General features: G+C 36.2%; 3 protein-coding genes across 3 annotated transcripts in view; 2 read left to right on the top strand and 1 right to left on the bottom strand.

Annotated features, from left to right (window-relative positions):
- The window catches only part of LOC127831123 (uncharacterized), a 226,708-nt gene that overhangs the window by 14,576 nt on the left and 194,003 nt on the right, over window positions 1-18,129 (bottom strand). The gene's annotated exons all lie outside the window — the stretch shown is intronic.
- LOC127831124 (uncharacterized) lies at window positions 9,170-10,184 on the top strand. Its single transcript, XM_052356113.1, has 3 exons — window positions 9,170-9,522; window positions 9,773-9,888; window positions 9,977-10,184. The coding sequence occupies exons 1-3, from the start codon at window positions 9,220-9,222 to the stop codon at window positions 10,182-10,184; spliced, it is 627 nt and encodes a 208-aa protein (XP_052212073.1). The 5' UTR covers window positions 9,170-9,219.
- On the top strand, window positions 10,187-10,972 carry LOC127831125 (uncharacterized). Its single transcript, XM_052356114.1, has 3 exons — window positions 10,187-10,425; window positions 10,621-10,743; window positions 10,880-10,972. The coding sequence occupies exons 1-3, from the start codon at window positions 10,330-10,332 to the stop codon at window positions 10,970-10,972; spliced, it is 312 nt and encodes a 103-aa protein (XP_052212074.1). The 5' UTR covers window positions 10,187-10,329.

Below are 18,129 nucleotides of genomic sequence, written 5' to 3' on the forward strand. Positions count from 1 at the left end.
GGGGGGGGGGATTGAGATAGGGTATAATGTGGGGTGTGGTCATTTATTAGACAATCTTTCAAAAATAAAAAAGGGGGTTGGGGGGGGGTAGGGGGGGTAGGGGGTGAGAGTATAATGTGGGGTGGGGTAATTTATTAGATGATGTTTAAAAAAAAAATTGGGGGGAGGTTGGAGAGGGGGAAGGGATTCTCAGGGGGAGGGGTGTGGGGAATTGTTTGGATGGAATCCATTGTGGTATTCCAAGTGTTGTTTTGTCAAAGTAATAATAAAATGTGATCATAAATAAATAAAGAAGTTATGGCAAATTAAGCAAAATTTTCAATTATCTAAGTGTAAAAGGGGCCATAATTATATAAAAATGCTTGATAAAGTGGTCTGCTCTTGTTTATAGGTTGGGGTCATATTGGTAAACAAGTATGCAACATATAAAAGCAATATGTCAAAGGATATAGGAAATATTTGGGGTAGTACGCAAACTTGAACATATATTTATAAATAATATGCATATTCTAAGTATAAAAGGGGCAACAATTATGTAAAAATGCTTGATACAGTGGTCTGCTCTTGTTTATAGCTTGGGGTGATGTTGGTAAACAAGTATGCAAACAAGGGCTGTTTGTAAAACATGCATGCCCCCCATATGGGCTCTCCGTTGTCACTGTGACCTTGACCTTTGACCTAGTGACCTGAAAATCTATAGGAGTCATCTGCAAGTCATGATCAATGTACCTATGAAGTTTCATGATCCTAGCCATAAGCGTTCTTGAGTTATCATCCGGACACCATTTTACTATTTCGGGTCACCGTGACCTTGACCTTTGACCTAGTGACCTGAAAATCAATAGGGGTCATCTGCGAGTCATGATCAATCTACCTATCAAGTTTCATGATCCTAGGAATAAGCGTTCTTCAGTTATCATCCGGAAACCATTTTACTATTTCGGGTCATCTTGACCTTGACCTTTGACCTTGTGACCTGAAAATCAATAGGGGTCATCTGCGAGTCATGATCAATCTACCTATCAAGTTTCATGATCCTAGGCCTAAGCGTTCTTGAGTTATCATCCGGAAACCATTTTACTATTTCGGGTCACTGTGACCTTGACCTTTGACCTAGTGACCTGAAAATCAATAGGGGTCACCTGCGAATCATGATCAATCTACCTATCAAGTTTCATGATCCTAGGCCTAAGCGTTCTTGAGTTATCATCCTGAAACCATTTTACTATTTCGGGTCACCGTGGCCTTGACCTTTGACCTAGTGACCTCAAAATCAATAGAGGTCATCTGCAAGTTATGATCAATGTACCTATGAAGTTTCATGATCCTAGGCCCAAGCGTTCTTGAGTTATTGTCTGACAACCACCTGGTGGACGGACCAACAGACCGACAGACCGACATGAGCAAAGCAATATACCCCCTCTTCTTCGAAGGGGGGCATAAATATGAAAGCAATATGTCAAGGGACATTAAAAATATTCGGGGTAGTACACAAACTTTAACATTTGCTGCATATTATAAGTGGAAAAGGGGCCATAATTATGACAAAATGCTTGATAGAGTTGTCTGCTCTTGTTTATAGGTTGGGGTCATGATGATTAACAAGTATGCAATATGAAAGCAATATGTCATAAGGCACAATGAAAATATTTGGGGTAGTACAAAACTTTAACATTTGCACGCTAACGCTAACGCAGATGCTAATGCCGACACCAAGGCCGGGGTGAGTATGATAGCTCCACTATATATTTGATATATAATAGTCGAGCTCAACACAATCATGGAAAATAAATGAATGCTTTTTTCATTGGCTTAATAGCTAGGGGTATATAGATTTGCACTCTTCCATCCATACGTGTGACTTTTCTGTCGTATATAACTTAATACGTATTCCTGAATTTTACGAGTACAGTAACCAGGCATGTGAGCTTGCGCACCTCTATATTTTCGTTCTGTTTTTTATTTCATTATCCGCACGCTTTTTGAAAAGCATGGGGATGTTGTGGTTATCTCCACCGTCCATCTGTCTGTCCGTCCTGGCCAATATCTCCTCCTACACTTAAGCACTAGAACCTTGAAACTAACACACATGGTAGCTATGAGCATATGTGTGACCCTGCACTATTTGGAATTTTGATCTGACCCATGGGTCAAAAGTTATGGGGGTTTGGGTGGGCGGGTCAGAGATTTTCACTCATTTTGTACGTTATTTTACATTAACTTATTCATTTCTGCACCTATTTACTTGAAATTGATACTGAACCTCTCTTTTCACAATACGGTCAATCTCAACTAATTGCATGGCCCCATTAACAACTCTGGGGCGCCCCGCCCACATAGACCACAGCCACGCCAAATTGCCTTTTACTATAATTTCTTCATTTCTACACTGATTCACTTCAAATTGAAACTGAAATTCTCTTATGACAATACGGTCAATCTCAACTATGCATGACAATACAGTCAATCTCAACTATGCATGGCCCCATTACCAACCCTGAGACGCCCCACCCACATAGGCCACACCCACCCAAAATTGCCTTTTACTTAACTTCTTCATTTCTACACCGATTCACTTCTAATTGATACTGAACTTCTCTTATGACAATACGGTCAATCTCAACTATGCATGACCCCATTACCAACCCTGGGGCACCCCTGGGTCAAACATGCTGCGTGGGGATACACGTCGGCCTCTGCTGCGCCATTTCTAGTTATAATTGTAGCAAAGTCTAATTTTTATAAAAAAATTACATTTTAAAATATGTGTCGATTGTAAAATAAACAGTATTGCTACTAGAGGACTGACAATTTACATCAATATTTATCGTCATGTAATTTTGCCCACGTGCATGTCCCTTTAACCAAACAATCATATCTTTTTCAATTGTGATAAGCGTAACTAAAAAGGATTGATGATACATGGATACGTCTACAGTAACATATTAATCGTCAGGGAAACTTGTGCAACTCTGTATGTTTGTTCGTAATTTTTGACACTTTTGGGACAAATTCAGGATTGCAGAGGTATTCATGTACTAAGAAAACATATCTTGTTGTTTACATTGTTTTCACTTTTGATATTGTAAACCTTGACAAAACTATGCATAATAATGCAAGAAAAGATCATTAATGTTTTTCCACCCCACAAAACAGGCATGACTTCCAGATTTTTTTTAATTGGCCAGCAATGAAAATCATATATATTATTGTTTAATAAACCGGCTGGGACTGTTTTTTGCAAGCACCTGTCTAAAATGTTTTAAAATTCAATCAGTGAATGCATTTAATGATGGCAGTACTGTAATATATCTGTACAATGCCTTATGTTACTACATAGTTTTATCATACAGTACAGCCAAAGCGGCACAAACATAATCCGCGGCTACGCCACGGCCAGATTATTAGTATGCGGCGGCCGAATCGTGTGTTGACGCGGCGTATCGCCGTGGCACTCGGCATCGATACGCGCAACGACACCGAGTCTGTAGTTAACCTCGCGTACTTTCCCGGAGTAAATCCGCCGCATACGTACGCGGCGGTTCGAGTGAAAAGATATCCACCTACATGTACATACATGTATGTGTAGCGTAGTATTAATTTACGCGCAACTGTTAATGTTTCTTTCGATTATCATTATTAAATTTGTAATCCGAAACACACTTCCGAATTTTAATGCTAACGCGACATTTGGCAAATTCTAGCGTCAAATAAACAGTGCTAAAATATCCTTTTTTTCATAAAAAGCGCGCCAAAATTATGCAGACATGTAGAACGTCGTTTGGAAAGTTTGGGTGTATTTTGTGTTGTATAAATACATGAACATCACGTCAGGCGTAAATCGCGTGTTCAGTGGGGAAAAAAACCGCCCTGATTAGAGGTTATTTCATCATCTCTATAAATATTAAATAATGCCAAAATGTATTTGATACTAAAGGAAATATCGAGAATGTCTATTTATCGTAAATATTTACCAGCATTTGCTTCAAAACTGGCATATACGGGATTATCGGGTAATTAGAAGCGATATTAAATATATAATATGAACAAAATAAAACGTGTTTATATAAGCATATTCAAACAATAGTTGTAATAAGCTGATTATTAACAAAACAACAAATACGTCGTCACCGTCTTGATTATTGATGTGGCTTCAAGCTGCTAATTTTCTCAGCTTAAATAGAATAGCAAATTCAACATGCAATGAAATTATAAATCCACCATATGCAGGAGCCTTGACCACTTGTATGTGCGAAAAACATAATTACGTGACCTTGTTTATGTGAGAAAAACATACACTACGGGCGGGAAACAAACTTAATTGGCCAGACACATTAACTATGCTTACATGCATATGCTAATACAATATGCGCACAATAAATGTATTATGATTTTAAGTATTATTATAATTGTTCTTTTAAAATTTGTGAACTACATGTAACTAATAATTTTTAAAAGATTTTTTATTTCATGATGCGCATCGACTCGGCATCATGTCGCGGATCGCGGCATGCCTCGGCGGACAGATGCGAAGTTTCACGGCGAAATGCAACTTGCCGCATACTGACGCGGCTTCAACGACTGATGCGGCATCGACTCGTTTCACCTTGCCGCAGCGTATCGCGAAATACGTTTGTTCCGCTTTGGCTGTACTGTAATTGAAAATCTGCTTACAAGATTGTTATTATGTGTATTAAATGTTCAAAACCTGACTACTACATATACACCATTATAATTCCATGTTAAAAGGTTGAACTATTATCAAGATGGATTGGCCTCTTAATCTTCCTCGATGTAACCATAAAACAATTTGCATGGCTGTAGGTCAAAGCATTCCCTAGATATTGTCTAGAAACAATTGGTCTACGGCCAAACCGACAAACGGACCAAAGGACAGATGCAAAGCAAAATAACCCCGAATCTTAGAAGAGGTCCTCTATTTCTAAATAAAGTCTCTTAAATGAACAATCTAGCCTGTGATGAGTGGCTTATGAAATGCAACCTGGTCTACTATCTCACAATATGTTTTGTTGTTATTTAATCTATTGTGATTATTTTGCTTTTGTTGTTGTCACTTGATCTATTCGTGGACAAGAAAAGACGCCATTGTAAAATATTTTAAAGGAGAATCCAAGAGATTGGTCTACTGTTTATTCATGCGTGATATTGACATTTCATACAGTATCAAGCCTAGAGTCAATGATATTTTAAAAATTGGGAAATAAGAATAGAATTATATTTTGCAATTTACTTTATACTACACACAATGAGAAAAAGTGTTCTGCGGTCAGAGGCATATGCCCCCCCCCCCCAAACAGGGCTTTTAACTAGTGATCCCAATTTCAATAGGGTTCATCTACTGTCCAAGGCCAATGAGCATCTGCAGTATCAAACAGATCAGTCAATTCATTGATGAGTTATTGATCAGAAACAATTTTCACACTTATTGTTACAGTGACCTTAACATTTGACCTAGTGACCCCAATTTTGACAGGGGTCATTTACTGTCCAAGGCCAATGCGCAAGGGTAGTAAAAAGCCAATCGGTCCATTCGTTGACGAATTATTGATCAAAAACGCTTTTCCCACTTATTGTGCCGGTGACCATGTCCTTTGACCTAGTGACCCCAATTTCGAGAGGGGTCATCTACAGTCCAAGGATATTTCACATGACAAGTATCAAGCCAATCGGTGAATAAGCTGACAAGTCATTGATTAAAAAACTATTTCACACTTACTGTGTAACTTATTTCAATTGGGTTCATCAGTCTACTGTCCAAGGAAAATGTTCATGAAAAGTATCAAATAGGATAGTGACCTTGACCATTGACCTAGTAACCTCAATTTAGATCTGGGTCATCTACTGTCCAAGGCCAATGCACATATGAAGTCGACGAATCACAATTCAACATTTTACAACGCATTGTCATACAACGATGCAACTGGTGTTAGGGTACAAATTGTCGTTAGTAGTAGCCTCCCTTCTATTATTGTGGACGATTCTAGATTAAGGTAAGGATTTATTAAAATATATCTTTATCATCATTTATATATTCATGGAAGCAGATGGGTGTTTCACGCATTGGATTACTCAATAAGTGGTTCTCAACCACCTGCGTGCTGTAAACAATTTACTTTGTAACACAATGTAAATAAACAATGCATCAGCAATCTACATATTTTTTTTCATTACCATTTTAGGTTTAAACATCTGATTTAACATGGAAGTCTGACCTCATTATCTATTGAACGCAGACCGGACTCAGCATGGTTACGTTTAACTAATTTGTGGTGGATTTATATGTATTTTCAGCATCTAACCTAGTTCAAAAGTGTTCTCTCTGATCAAAGACGTACAATTTAGACTTGGCTTTCCTCTTGCATGAGAGTACAAGGAAACACACTGACAGCGATTTTGTGTTGAACATTACTTCAAAGAGGAATCCTGTATTGATCCCCTTTTTAATGTTTTTTTTTTTAAATAAGACTGTTTGGCATCTGTGTGATATTTTGTTATAATTATAATGATTTGTAATGGTTAGATTATGGTAAATTATTCGAGGTAGATTGTGAAACAAGTTCATTCCTGGAATCCATCACCACGGGGGTCTTATTTCTTTTTTGAGAAGAAGCCAGTGCTTTCCTGCATAGTGGTGAGTAGTGCTGCAACAATACGCCAAAAAACGTATTGCTTTATATATTGTCTGTTCAAAAACCCGTATTGCAATATATTGCTAACTTGTAACAGAATTATAAATCGTCAGCTAATCACCAAAACCAACTTAATTACACGAACACAACCTTTGTATTGTATGTTTAGGTTCTAGTTATATCCTATTGGCAATTCTTTTTCCCTTGGAATTGTCTATACAGTCCAACTCGGCGTTTGTTTCGTCTGCCATTTTGAGATCTATTATGAAAGCCGACAAGACATTAAGAAGAATAATAACCCGAAAGAGAATTGTGGATGTTAAAAGCCGGTTGTTTAACTTATCAGAATGCAGTTATGTAATGTTTTTTTGATCATTATTACTTCTGTTTATAATAACATCAAGTTACAATTTTATTATGTAATTCATTTTTTTTCGTATTTCCATAAGCTTCATCTTAAATGTAACAGTATGACATGCAAAATCAGATCTTGCGGACTCCCATGTATCAACACTACTCCGTATATTAGACTTTTTAGAATGCTATTTTTATGTAACAATTTATTTTAACTAAACACCATTTTGTTTAGTTTACCTTGATATCATTATTTCGGATGGGTTTTTTTGGACAAAATGTGATGAATTTTTGCAGAATTTTCGTACCGGTATGATGAAAATTGTATCACAATACAATATGCGGATTGCGATATATACCGATATACCGGTATATTGTTGCAGCACTAGTGGTGAGCGTTAACCTTAGGTAGCCACTGGTACCGTTTTTATACGTCTTTGGTAGGATGCGGCAAGGGATTGAACCCACAATCTCATGCACTTGAGACGAACGCTTGACTACCACTGAGCTGTCGAGGCAGTTTTAAACTGTGGTTGCTTTGTTATAACAATTGTTAGCAATATGACACATACTAGACATGTATATTACCTCAAAATTACCTTAATATTGTTTCAGATCGAAGCTATCCCCTACAAATCAATGCTCCAGAATGGATCCTGGATGTGTAGAAACTTTTAGAAATAGACTGAATAGGGTTATCGGTTTGCTGGAATCCTGTACATATCAATCTTTGCATGATCTAAGACATGAACTTGAATGCATAGCCTCTGCAGCTGCACGCTTACTATCAAATAGTACTGCAGCCAGTGTTGAATATGATTTATTGACAAGATTTGTGGGTTTTGTTGTACAATCATGAGATTGTAAAAGGCACAGACAATTTTAAGCTTGAGTCAGTTAAACAACATGATGATAGCATCGTGCATAAAAGGTACATTGAGATAGGAGAGGCGAAATCACAACCATCCTGTAAGAGTAAGGCTGCTGAAGCTTTAAGAACATTGCATGAAAGTCAGCACAACAGTCTGGCTATCAAATTTCGCACTGCCCATGCACTGGCCAAAACCCACATGAGTTTTAGAACATACAGTACCATATGTGTGTTAGAAGAGGCTAAGGGGTTGGATGTTGGTGTGAACTATCGTAATGACAAAGCTGTTGCTTCTTTTACAAAAGCTTTTGCAACTGTTGTGCAAAAAACAACTGTAGAAAAATTGAAGAATACACAGTTCTGTAGTTTCACAATTGATGGTTCAACTGATTTCACGGGAGATGATCTTGAAAACATCTACATTCGAACTGTTCACTCCGGACGTGTTGAGGACACGTTCTTGCACATAGGTAACGTGCTGAATCTGGCTCCAGCAAACACATACATGAGCATGTCAAGGAAGTGTTTGCAAAACTTCACATTACAGATGAAATGCAGTCAAAACTCGTCGGTTTCACTGCAGATGGAGCAGCAAATATGCAGGGTATAAATAAAATTCTTATGTAAATCTTATAATAAATCTTATTAAATATATTGCACTTTGCCTCTGAGTCTTTAACAAATACATTTTATATTGCACATATTTGAAAAAAATCTTAAATAAATACACAACTCTGAAATAAATACATTGCAGAAGCTAAAAAAATGTTACAACAAAAATATGTGGTAAATCCTTCTTTAAATCTGAGCAAAAACATGATGAGTAACAAACAAATATATTATGCAATTTTGAATGAATAATCGCTTAAAGGGGCTATGGCTTGTTGAAGCGTCCCAAAGGGGCAGTCAATAACAAAATCTGAAAAAAAAAGTTATATATTTACACATTAAAATACTATATATGAAAGGAAAGGTATTTACGCTGTCTCGTGCAAATAACTCTTGAATGACTATTAAGTCATGAGTTCCATACCTCAGCCGACATTTTTCAAACATGTTCATTATTTGTGTTCATCAATTGTATGTTCTTGTCTTTTATTTATTTGGTTTATTCATTGAATATGTATTCCCACATTAAATTAAAATTGTAATCTACGTGTTTGTTACCATAGAGTATTAGACTAGTTTCTTTAAAATAATTCATTTATATTTCAAATTTCAGGTCACAAGACTGGACTTGCAACACTGTTGAAAGCAGAATAACCACACCTAGTAGCTACACACTGTCTAGCTCACAGACTCGAACTGGCATTCAAAGATGCCGTAAAACTGACAAACATAAACATGTATGAAAAGAGTATGACTCTACTTATTGGACTGTATTATTTGTACCACAAGTCCCCTAAACAGAAGAAAGCGCTTCAGCGAGCATTCGTCATGATGGACTTCAAGGCATCTATAATGCCTACACGCATCGGTTGGACCAGATGGTTGCCACACTTGGACCGTTCACTGTCAGCCTTCTTTAAAGGCTACAGAGTGCTAGTGTACCAGCTACAGACGTCATCCCATGACAATGCCAAGGCAGAGGGGTTTGCCAAGCTGGCTACAGATGGCTTTTTGATCCTTTACTTGCTACAGCTCAAGGTAATTTAAAATGATAACAGTTTTTTTTCCTAGTTTGATATTAATTTAAATGTATTTATAACAATAATTGCTATCTAATTATATTTGCTTATTTTATTATTGATATTCATTTATTAATTTCATAAACGAAAATTTGACAAAATATAATATTTGACTTGCTTTTAAATACCGGCTTTTGGATATTACATGTACAACGGAATTCTTTCCTATTTAAATGCTGTCATTATTAAATTATTTTCATTTTATTAAGGCTGTGGTTTCAATGTTGATGAGACTGTCAAAGTATCTACAGAAGCAGGAGGTTTCCTTGGCTGATGCTTACTCTAGGGTAGCTGTAACCATGAAAGGCCATGTGACCTTGAAGTCGTAAGTATGTTAAAATATATAGTGCCAACACGTTTTAATAATACATGTAGTTAAAAAGTTAAAAAAAACAAAATCATTCCTGCTTCAGGGAGTCAGAGTGCTTAATAGCTGACGTTGAGCAAGTCCTCTCTGACAGAGCTTATGATGGCATTGAGTTGACATTTAGGGGTCAGAGACCACAACCTGTGCTTGAAAAAAATGTTGACTCTGTCATAGGCAAAATTGAGGAACGCTTTCCGCAGAAGGACCCAGTCATTGAAGCTACCAAAATAACTGGACTGAACAATTTGCCTTAAGACCAATCAATGAAACGTATAACACAGTTATGCAGGCATTTCCATGTGCGCTTTAAGCACCAGGGCACCCCTGTGCCTTAGTACTATTCAATTTATTCAATGTTTACACCAATTTGTATAGCTATAATCTTTCAACAGGGGAAAGATGAGCACTGATACATTAAATGATTTGGTCGCCATCAACCTTGAGGCCCCCAGCTTGGCCCAATTCAACCCAGATGATGCCATAATGGAGTGGATGGTTTGTTCCCTTTACTTCTATTACCTATTTATTTTAACTATAAACATATTTGTTGGTGCATATGATATCGTGCAGTATATCATATTACAGTTGTTTTATTTACTCTTTTAGGGTATTGATTTTACTTCACTTCACAAGCACATGGTATATTGATTAATAATTGCAGCATATATGTTGACTTTCAATTTTTGGCAGACAAGCAGCACTGGTAGACGTTTGGGGTATTCTCGAAAGAGGAAGGTACCAGAGGATGAGTCACAGGTCACAGACATGACAGCACCAGGTCCATCAACCAGTGATGAAGGAGAAGCTACTTCTGTAAGACAGAGTTTAATAAGCTATGCTTTAAAACACAGCATAAGAAAAAAGTCAACATGTATGATAAACGTATGCCATCTATGCCTTCACGTGTCAAGTAATCTTATGGAAAATAATGATCAGGCTTGTTTTACAGGATATGGTTTCTGACAAAGAGGATCTCCAGGATTGCAGTGATGATGAGATGAACGAAGAAGTCGTTTATCACATGTTAAAGAGTTTTGATTAATATACCATTAAAGGACATACCTACCTCGACTTGTTATATTGTGTTGCAATTGTTTTTGCAATAGGCTTTACAGTTAACCCTGATACAATTTTACTTTTTAAAAGATTATCTGCTATTGAATGATGAAACCCATTAGCAGGGTGTATATTTAAAAAAATTACTTTGGGCTAGTAATTTTGCTGCTGGGCTACTTGTCTTCCCTGAGAAAACATAAAAGTTACAAATAGTCAAATAAATTATGTCTTTCTATAAAGAGAGTGTAAAGTTTTATTTCAATTAACGGCATGACCATACTTTCTTATATTTAAGTATGTATGGTTGGAAAGATGAGGTCATAACACATTTAAAATCCTGTATGTGTTTTAACTCAAAATATTTATCTTTTGGTCATATTCTGTCTTTTATAGGGTAAGCTCAGTATAAATGTAGCATCATGTCAGTGTAGGTCATGTCAGATGTTAAAGGACCCAAGAAAATGGCTTATTTATATGATATTTTCTCGACCCCTTAAATGTCTACGTTGGATGTGGTTTCTCAGTCTTTGGGAATATGTGAGCCTGTCGGTCCAAAAGGGGAATTTCTTGTCAGCCAAGGTTTAGCGATCATCAGTTTGCATCATATACTATTTTTTCTGCAATAGATGATCAACTGCTCCAATTGAGCTGACAATTGTTTGTTTGTTGGGTTTGAATGAAATGAATCATGTTATCAAACATTTATGGGCCCTTAATTTTACATGTACTGACCGCATACACCACAATCAAATCAGAGCTTAATTGTAAAATCACAGTACAAAGACTTTTCATACCTAACTAAGCTGATAAATTCAATCCCATATTGTAGTTATCTTAGTTTGAGATAAATATTTAACGTCAACAATCTGAACTAATATGTTTCTATGATTATGAGGACGATAACCCAAAATGTCCTGTGGATGTTCTAACAATTAACCTGTTAATTCATGTCAGGCCGTTTTACCATGAGATCATTTATAAAGGTTAAGTTAATGTAAGATAATTCAAATAGTATCAGACTTTATCAATTGGTTTTCCATTAATAGAACTTGGGGTGATTAAACTATTTGTACTTTGCCCTTACATATGATATACAGATAAAGGTTGCACAATTTTAGTACAAAAAGCAGTTAATATTATTGTACATGTGTATCAAAGCTTTGGGTTGATTTGTATGACACACTGGGCACACTGACCCCTATACTAAAACAGAAGACACTTAGTAATTCTTACAAATTCAATCATATCGTCAAAATATTGACTGAAACATGACCGCAATATTTTTTGCTCACATTCATGAATACCAGTTAACATACTTTTATGTTTGTTTTATGTTTTGCTGAATAAAACACACTGCATTTATCATTTAACAATACTTTGTGGTGAAAATTGTAATGCAATTTCATTGACAGGAATATATGTGTGAATAACGACTTAGCTAAATGAAGTCCCGTACGTGAGCATATGATTATGAAGTTAAGGTCTGTAATGTTTGAATTGAAATCCAGTTTCGTACATCATGTTGTTCTGAAGGGTGATTATAAAGGACACGGGCTAATCCCGGCTGCGAAAGCTTGTCAGAAAATGTATTTATTTTTTTTTTAGAGGACAAAGTTACCTTGACCTTTGACCTAGTGACCCAGAATGGGTGTGGCATGTAGAACGCATCAAGGTACATCTTCATATGATTTTTTTCAAAGTTGAAGGTGGAAGCACTGTGATGTTAGAGGCAAAGTTAAAGTTATATATAGAGGTCTCAGTGACCTTTACCTTTGACCATTAAAGGGACCCAAAAATGGATGTGGCGTTTAGAAGTCATAGAGGTGCATGTACATATGAAGTTTCAAAGTTATAGGTGGTAACACTATAATATCAATGGCAAAGTTAAAGTTCTATATTAGAGGTCACAGGGACCTTGACCTTTGTCCTATAGTGACCCAAAAGTGAGTGTGGCGTGTAGAAGTCATCAAGGTGCATGATGAAGTTTCAAAGTTGTAGGTGGAAGCACTATGTTGGTAGCAGCAAAGTTAAAGTTTTATATTAGAGGTCACAGTGTGGCGTGTAGAACTCATCAAGGTGCATGTACATATGAAGTTGTAGGTGGAAGCACTTTAATTTAAGAGCTTATGTTAAGGTTTTAGCACGACGTCCAGATGGCGGACGACGAGGAGGCTATGACAATACCTTTTCTCCGAAAATAGCCGAGCTAAAAAATGTTGGGGGGGGGGGGGTGTCGGGGGTTGAGAGGTTATGGTGTGGGAGTGTTGTTATTAGATGTTTTTTCAAAATATAACAAAACAAGGAACAAAATTGTCACAAAACCAGGTTTTCATTGTGAAAAAAAAATCTGATAAAGGGAGAAAACTCAAACTGAACTTTTGAAATGAACAAACAAAATTAACCCCCTTTGTAAGTTTGTTTAAAAAAAAAATTATATTTTTAGTCGTGGCGACCTTGACATTGGAGATATTGACGTGATTCTTTTGTGCGACACACCGTCCCATGATGGTGAACAAATGTGCCAAATGATTTTAAAATCTCACAATGAATGACATAGTTATGGCCAGAACAAGCTCATTTATGGCCATTTTTGACCTTTGAACTCAAAGTGTGACCTTGACCTTGGAGATATCGACGTAATTATTTCGCGGGACACACCGTCCAATGATGATGAACAAATGTGCCAAATGATTTTAAAATCTGACAATGAACGACATAGTTTTGGCCCGGACAAGCTTGTTCCGCCAGCCCGCCCGCCAGCCAGCCAGCCAGCCCGCCCGCATTCGCCAATCTAATAACCAGTTTTTTCCTTCGGAAAACCTGGTTAAAAAGGAAAAAATTGGGGGACCAGATTATTAGTACGCGGCGGCCGAATCGTGTGTTCACGCGGCGTGTCGCCCTGGCACACGGCATCGATCCCCGCAACGACGCCGAGTCTGTATTAACCCCACGTACTTTTGCGGAGTAAATCCGTCGCATACGACGCGGCGGATCGAGTGAAAAGATATCCACCTGCATGAACACACATGTATGTTTAGCGTAGAATTAATTACGCGCAACTGTTAATGTTTCGTTCGATTATTATCATTATATTTGTAATCAGAAACACACTTCCGAATTTTAATGCTAACGCGTCCTTTGGCAAATTCTAGCGTCAAATAAACAGTGCTAAAATATCCTTTGTTTCATAAAAAGTGCGCGAAAATTATGCAGACATGTAGACTGTCGTTTGGAAAGTTTGGATGTATTTTGTGTTGTATAAATACATGAACATCACGTCAGGCGTAAATCGCGTTTTCAGTGGGAAAAATAACGACCCGATTAGACGTTATTTCATCATCTCTATAAATAGTAATAAATGCCAAAATGTATTTGATACCGAGAATGTTTGTGCATTGTAAATATTTACCAGCATTTGCTTTTAAACTGGAATATACGGGATTATCGGGTAATTAGTAGCGATATTAACTGTATAATATGAACAAAATAAAACGTGTTTATATAAGCATATTCACACAATAGTTATAATAAGCTGATAATTAACAAAACAACAAATACGTCGTAACCGTCTTGATTATTGATGTGGCTTCAAACTGCTAATTTTCTCAGCTTAAATATAATAGCAAAATCAACATGCAATTAATTTATAAATCCACCATATAATAATGCTGGAGCCTTGACCACTTGTATGTGCGAATACATCATTACGTGACCTTGTTTATGTGTGAAATACATACACTACGGGCAGGAAACAAACTTATTGGCCAGACACATTAACTATGCTTACATGTATATGTAACTACATGTAACTAATAATTTTAAAAAGATTTTTTATTTCATGATGTGCATCGACTCGGCATCATGTCGCGGATAGCGGCATGCCTTGGTGGACAGATGCGAAGTTTCGCGGTGAAATGCGACTTGCCGCTGCATACTGACGCGGCTTCAACGACTGACGCGGCATCGACTCGTTTCGCCTTGCCGCCGCGGATCGCGAAATACGTTTGTTCCGCTTTGGCTGTACTGTATGTCAGGTAAGTGTAGTTTTGTCATGGCATGAATCAAGGCTGATCATAAATAACAAAAGTATGGTAATTTTAGCAAAATTTAATACATAAACCTTGAGAGTCAATGTCATTCAAAGGTCAAGGTCAAATTAAATTTGCCAGGTACAGAACCCTCATGATACTAAGAAAGTACTTGAAGTTTGAAAGCAAAAGCCTTGATGCTTGAGAAGTAAAGTGGATCTAAACTCAAAATTTAACCAAATATTCAAAGTTACTAAGTCAAAAAAGGGCAATAATTATGTCAAAATGCCTGTCAGAGTTACATAACTTTGCCTGCACATTCCGCTTATGATAGTTAGTAAGTATTGCAAGTATGAAAGCAATAGCTTTGATTCTTTAGGCATAAAGTGGACCTAAACACAAAACTAAACCAAATTTTCAATTATGTAAGTATAAAAGGGGTCATTATATAATTCTGTGAAAATGCCAGTCAGAGTTACATTACTTTGCCTGCCCAGTCCCCTCATGATAGTTAGTAAGTGTGCCATGTTTGAATGCAATAGCTTTGATACTTTATGAGAAAAGTGGACTTAAACACAAAACTTAAGCGGATGCCGGCGCAGACGCCGCCGCCAATACCGACGGTCATGTGATGACAATACCTCATAATTGTTTTTTTTAAATTAGCTAAAAATGCTTTGATACGTAGGTCATGGTAATTTCTTGTGTCTTTCATCCATATTAAATATATTAAAAAGTTCACAGATACATTATACTAAGGAGTCCTTTAATTTAACCCAATATTCATAATGATGAAAGAAAGTTTGAAACCTCTTCAGCATAAAAGTAACTGCAACGCCAACAGTAGATTCGAGCATGTAACAGCCACAATTTACTGCTGGCTATCACAGGGGTATCCCCAAAACATTTGCAACAACATCAGTTATAACGGTTACAACAATGCTAACAGTAGGTTCAAACATACATCAGTATGTGCATTGTTTGCATTATTTTCGAAGGTTATGATGTTGGCTGCATGAAAACTATAAGGTCACATATTCCTGGTAATTGATGACGTTGGCTTGTGAAATACTCAACTCCTTTTAGTTAATGGTCATAATTAATGTATGACACATAATTATGATAAAAGGAGCTTCCAAAATTCTGTCCTAAACTTTCAGCTAAAAGAGTAAGCTTTTAGACGATCATAACAAACATTAACTTTAAGTTGATTAGTTTGTGTTTCAAAACATTTGTAAAATAATTATGAGCTATGAGACATTTGCCCTGCCTTTTATGAAACTTCACCAGAACACTGCTTAGGAAATGCATAATCCTGTCATCCTGTTTTATATGAAAATACTTCTAGTTCAATTTGTATGAACTGACACAGCTTTCATATTTTCCATGGTAGTTAACAGTCTTATAGTGCGATGACTTTTTTGTGGTTAGCCCTTTTTGATGTTTAAAATGTTGAGCCACATACGTTATTTATCCATAGGAGTGGAAAGGTTGCTGTTCAACAAATGGCCTTAAGGTTCTTATACCTGAGCAGAGTTACTTATAGTTTTTTGTTTCCATAATTTAGCTGTTAATAAATAGAATGAAATATGGGATTTTTTTTAATTAAATATAAACGACAAAAGCTATGCAGAGATGGGAACAAAGCCTATGAAAATAACTTTTCGATTTGTGCGGAAAAATGCTTCAAAATTGATAATAAAAGTGTTGTGAGTATTATATTCACTAATGTTGAACTTATATAGCTGGATGGAAGATGAACAAAATGTTGAGATCTACAAAACATAATTTTTGGGAAACGTTCAATTTGGAAATTGTAGGTCTTATTTGGGAAAAACTAACTTATTTGCAAGTATCTTCAGTTACTTTCCGAGACATCGCATGATCTAGTTCAATGGAAATGCAGACTGATGGACAGGAAGAGCGACATAAAGATCGGTAGGGTAAACCTATAGACCCCATAAGGAAAACTAGTAGCGAAAAAAACATATACAAGAAACGGTTAACAAGTTCTAAACATCAAGAGCCTTACTTTGATGAGCTAATTGCAATTTAACTTTGAATTCATGTTGTTTTTTTATTTTCCTGAAGAATGGTTTAAAATAATTGTCCTTAGATACCAACATATTGTCAGATCCAAGCATAAGAACAAATTTTTTAATGTATTATTGACTGGTTATCAATCATAACAGAAATAAAGGATATTTCTTTGCTTTGGTAAAATTGTGTATTTTATATCTTGAGCAATCAGAATATTTTTTTTCAATTGGCCCAGCCACAAGTAAGCATTGATTTTTTTCTATTTTCTTTTTCTTATGATCACAAGTCATCCTATTGTTAAGTGTTTAACAGGAAATTTTAAGGTCATAATGACAGCAAATTAACATTTAAAACATCCTTTCACAGAAAAATGTTAAAAGTTTTTAATATTTCTCGCATTTTTTTTGCTGTTTGAAATGGTGAGTTTCAACATCTAAAAATATTTCCCTATATAAGCATAATAATTATTCTTAACTTAAAGACCTGTTAGTGGATTTGAACATGAACTTTGTATTTAAGACTCTTTCTTTGGATTTGCATAATGATGAATATGGGTTTAAAAGCCTAACTGTCTGTAATATATAATAATCTGTGTAATCATATTGTTATAATTACTAAACAGCTGAAGAGTACATACCTGTGTTGATCAGATACACACTGAGGGCAGCACAGCTGTTTGTGCAGGTTGCAGAATTGGTCAATTTTATGTTCCTTATGAACATCACAAGTTTGTAGAAAATCCACCACCTTTTTTGAAACCGGCCATTTATCTATATCAACTCTTCCAATAGAATTATGTTTTGCAAGCAATTTACCATGCAGATGAATACAGTTTCCACAATAAAATTGTTCACACTGTTTACAATAGAAGTCAGCAGTGGTCCCAACAGTATTCTGGTCTTCACAGGCATTACAAATATAGTCCTTCACTTCATTAGAACCCTGATCAACTGAAGACTGAGAACTTGCTGCCATTTTGTATATTAACTAGTTTTAACAAAGTCACTTTCTGACACTATAATTACAAACAAATCTGCATCAGTATATAAGCATATGATACATGTACATACATATA

Source organism: Dreissena polymorpha, chromosome 5 (assembly GCF_020536995.1).
Source record: "Dreissena polymorpha isolate Duluth1 chromosome 5, UMN_Dpol_1.0, whole genome shotgun sequence".
Classification (NCBI taxonomy): Eukaryota; Metazoa; Mollusca; class Bivalvia; order Myida; family Dreissenidae; genus Dreissena; species Dreissena polymorpha.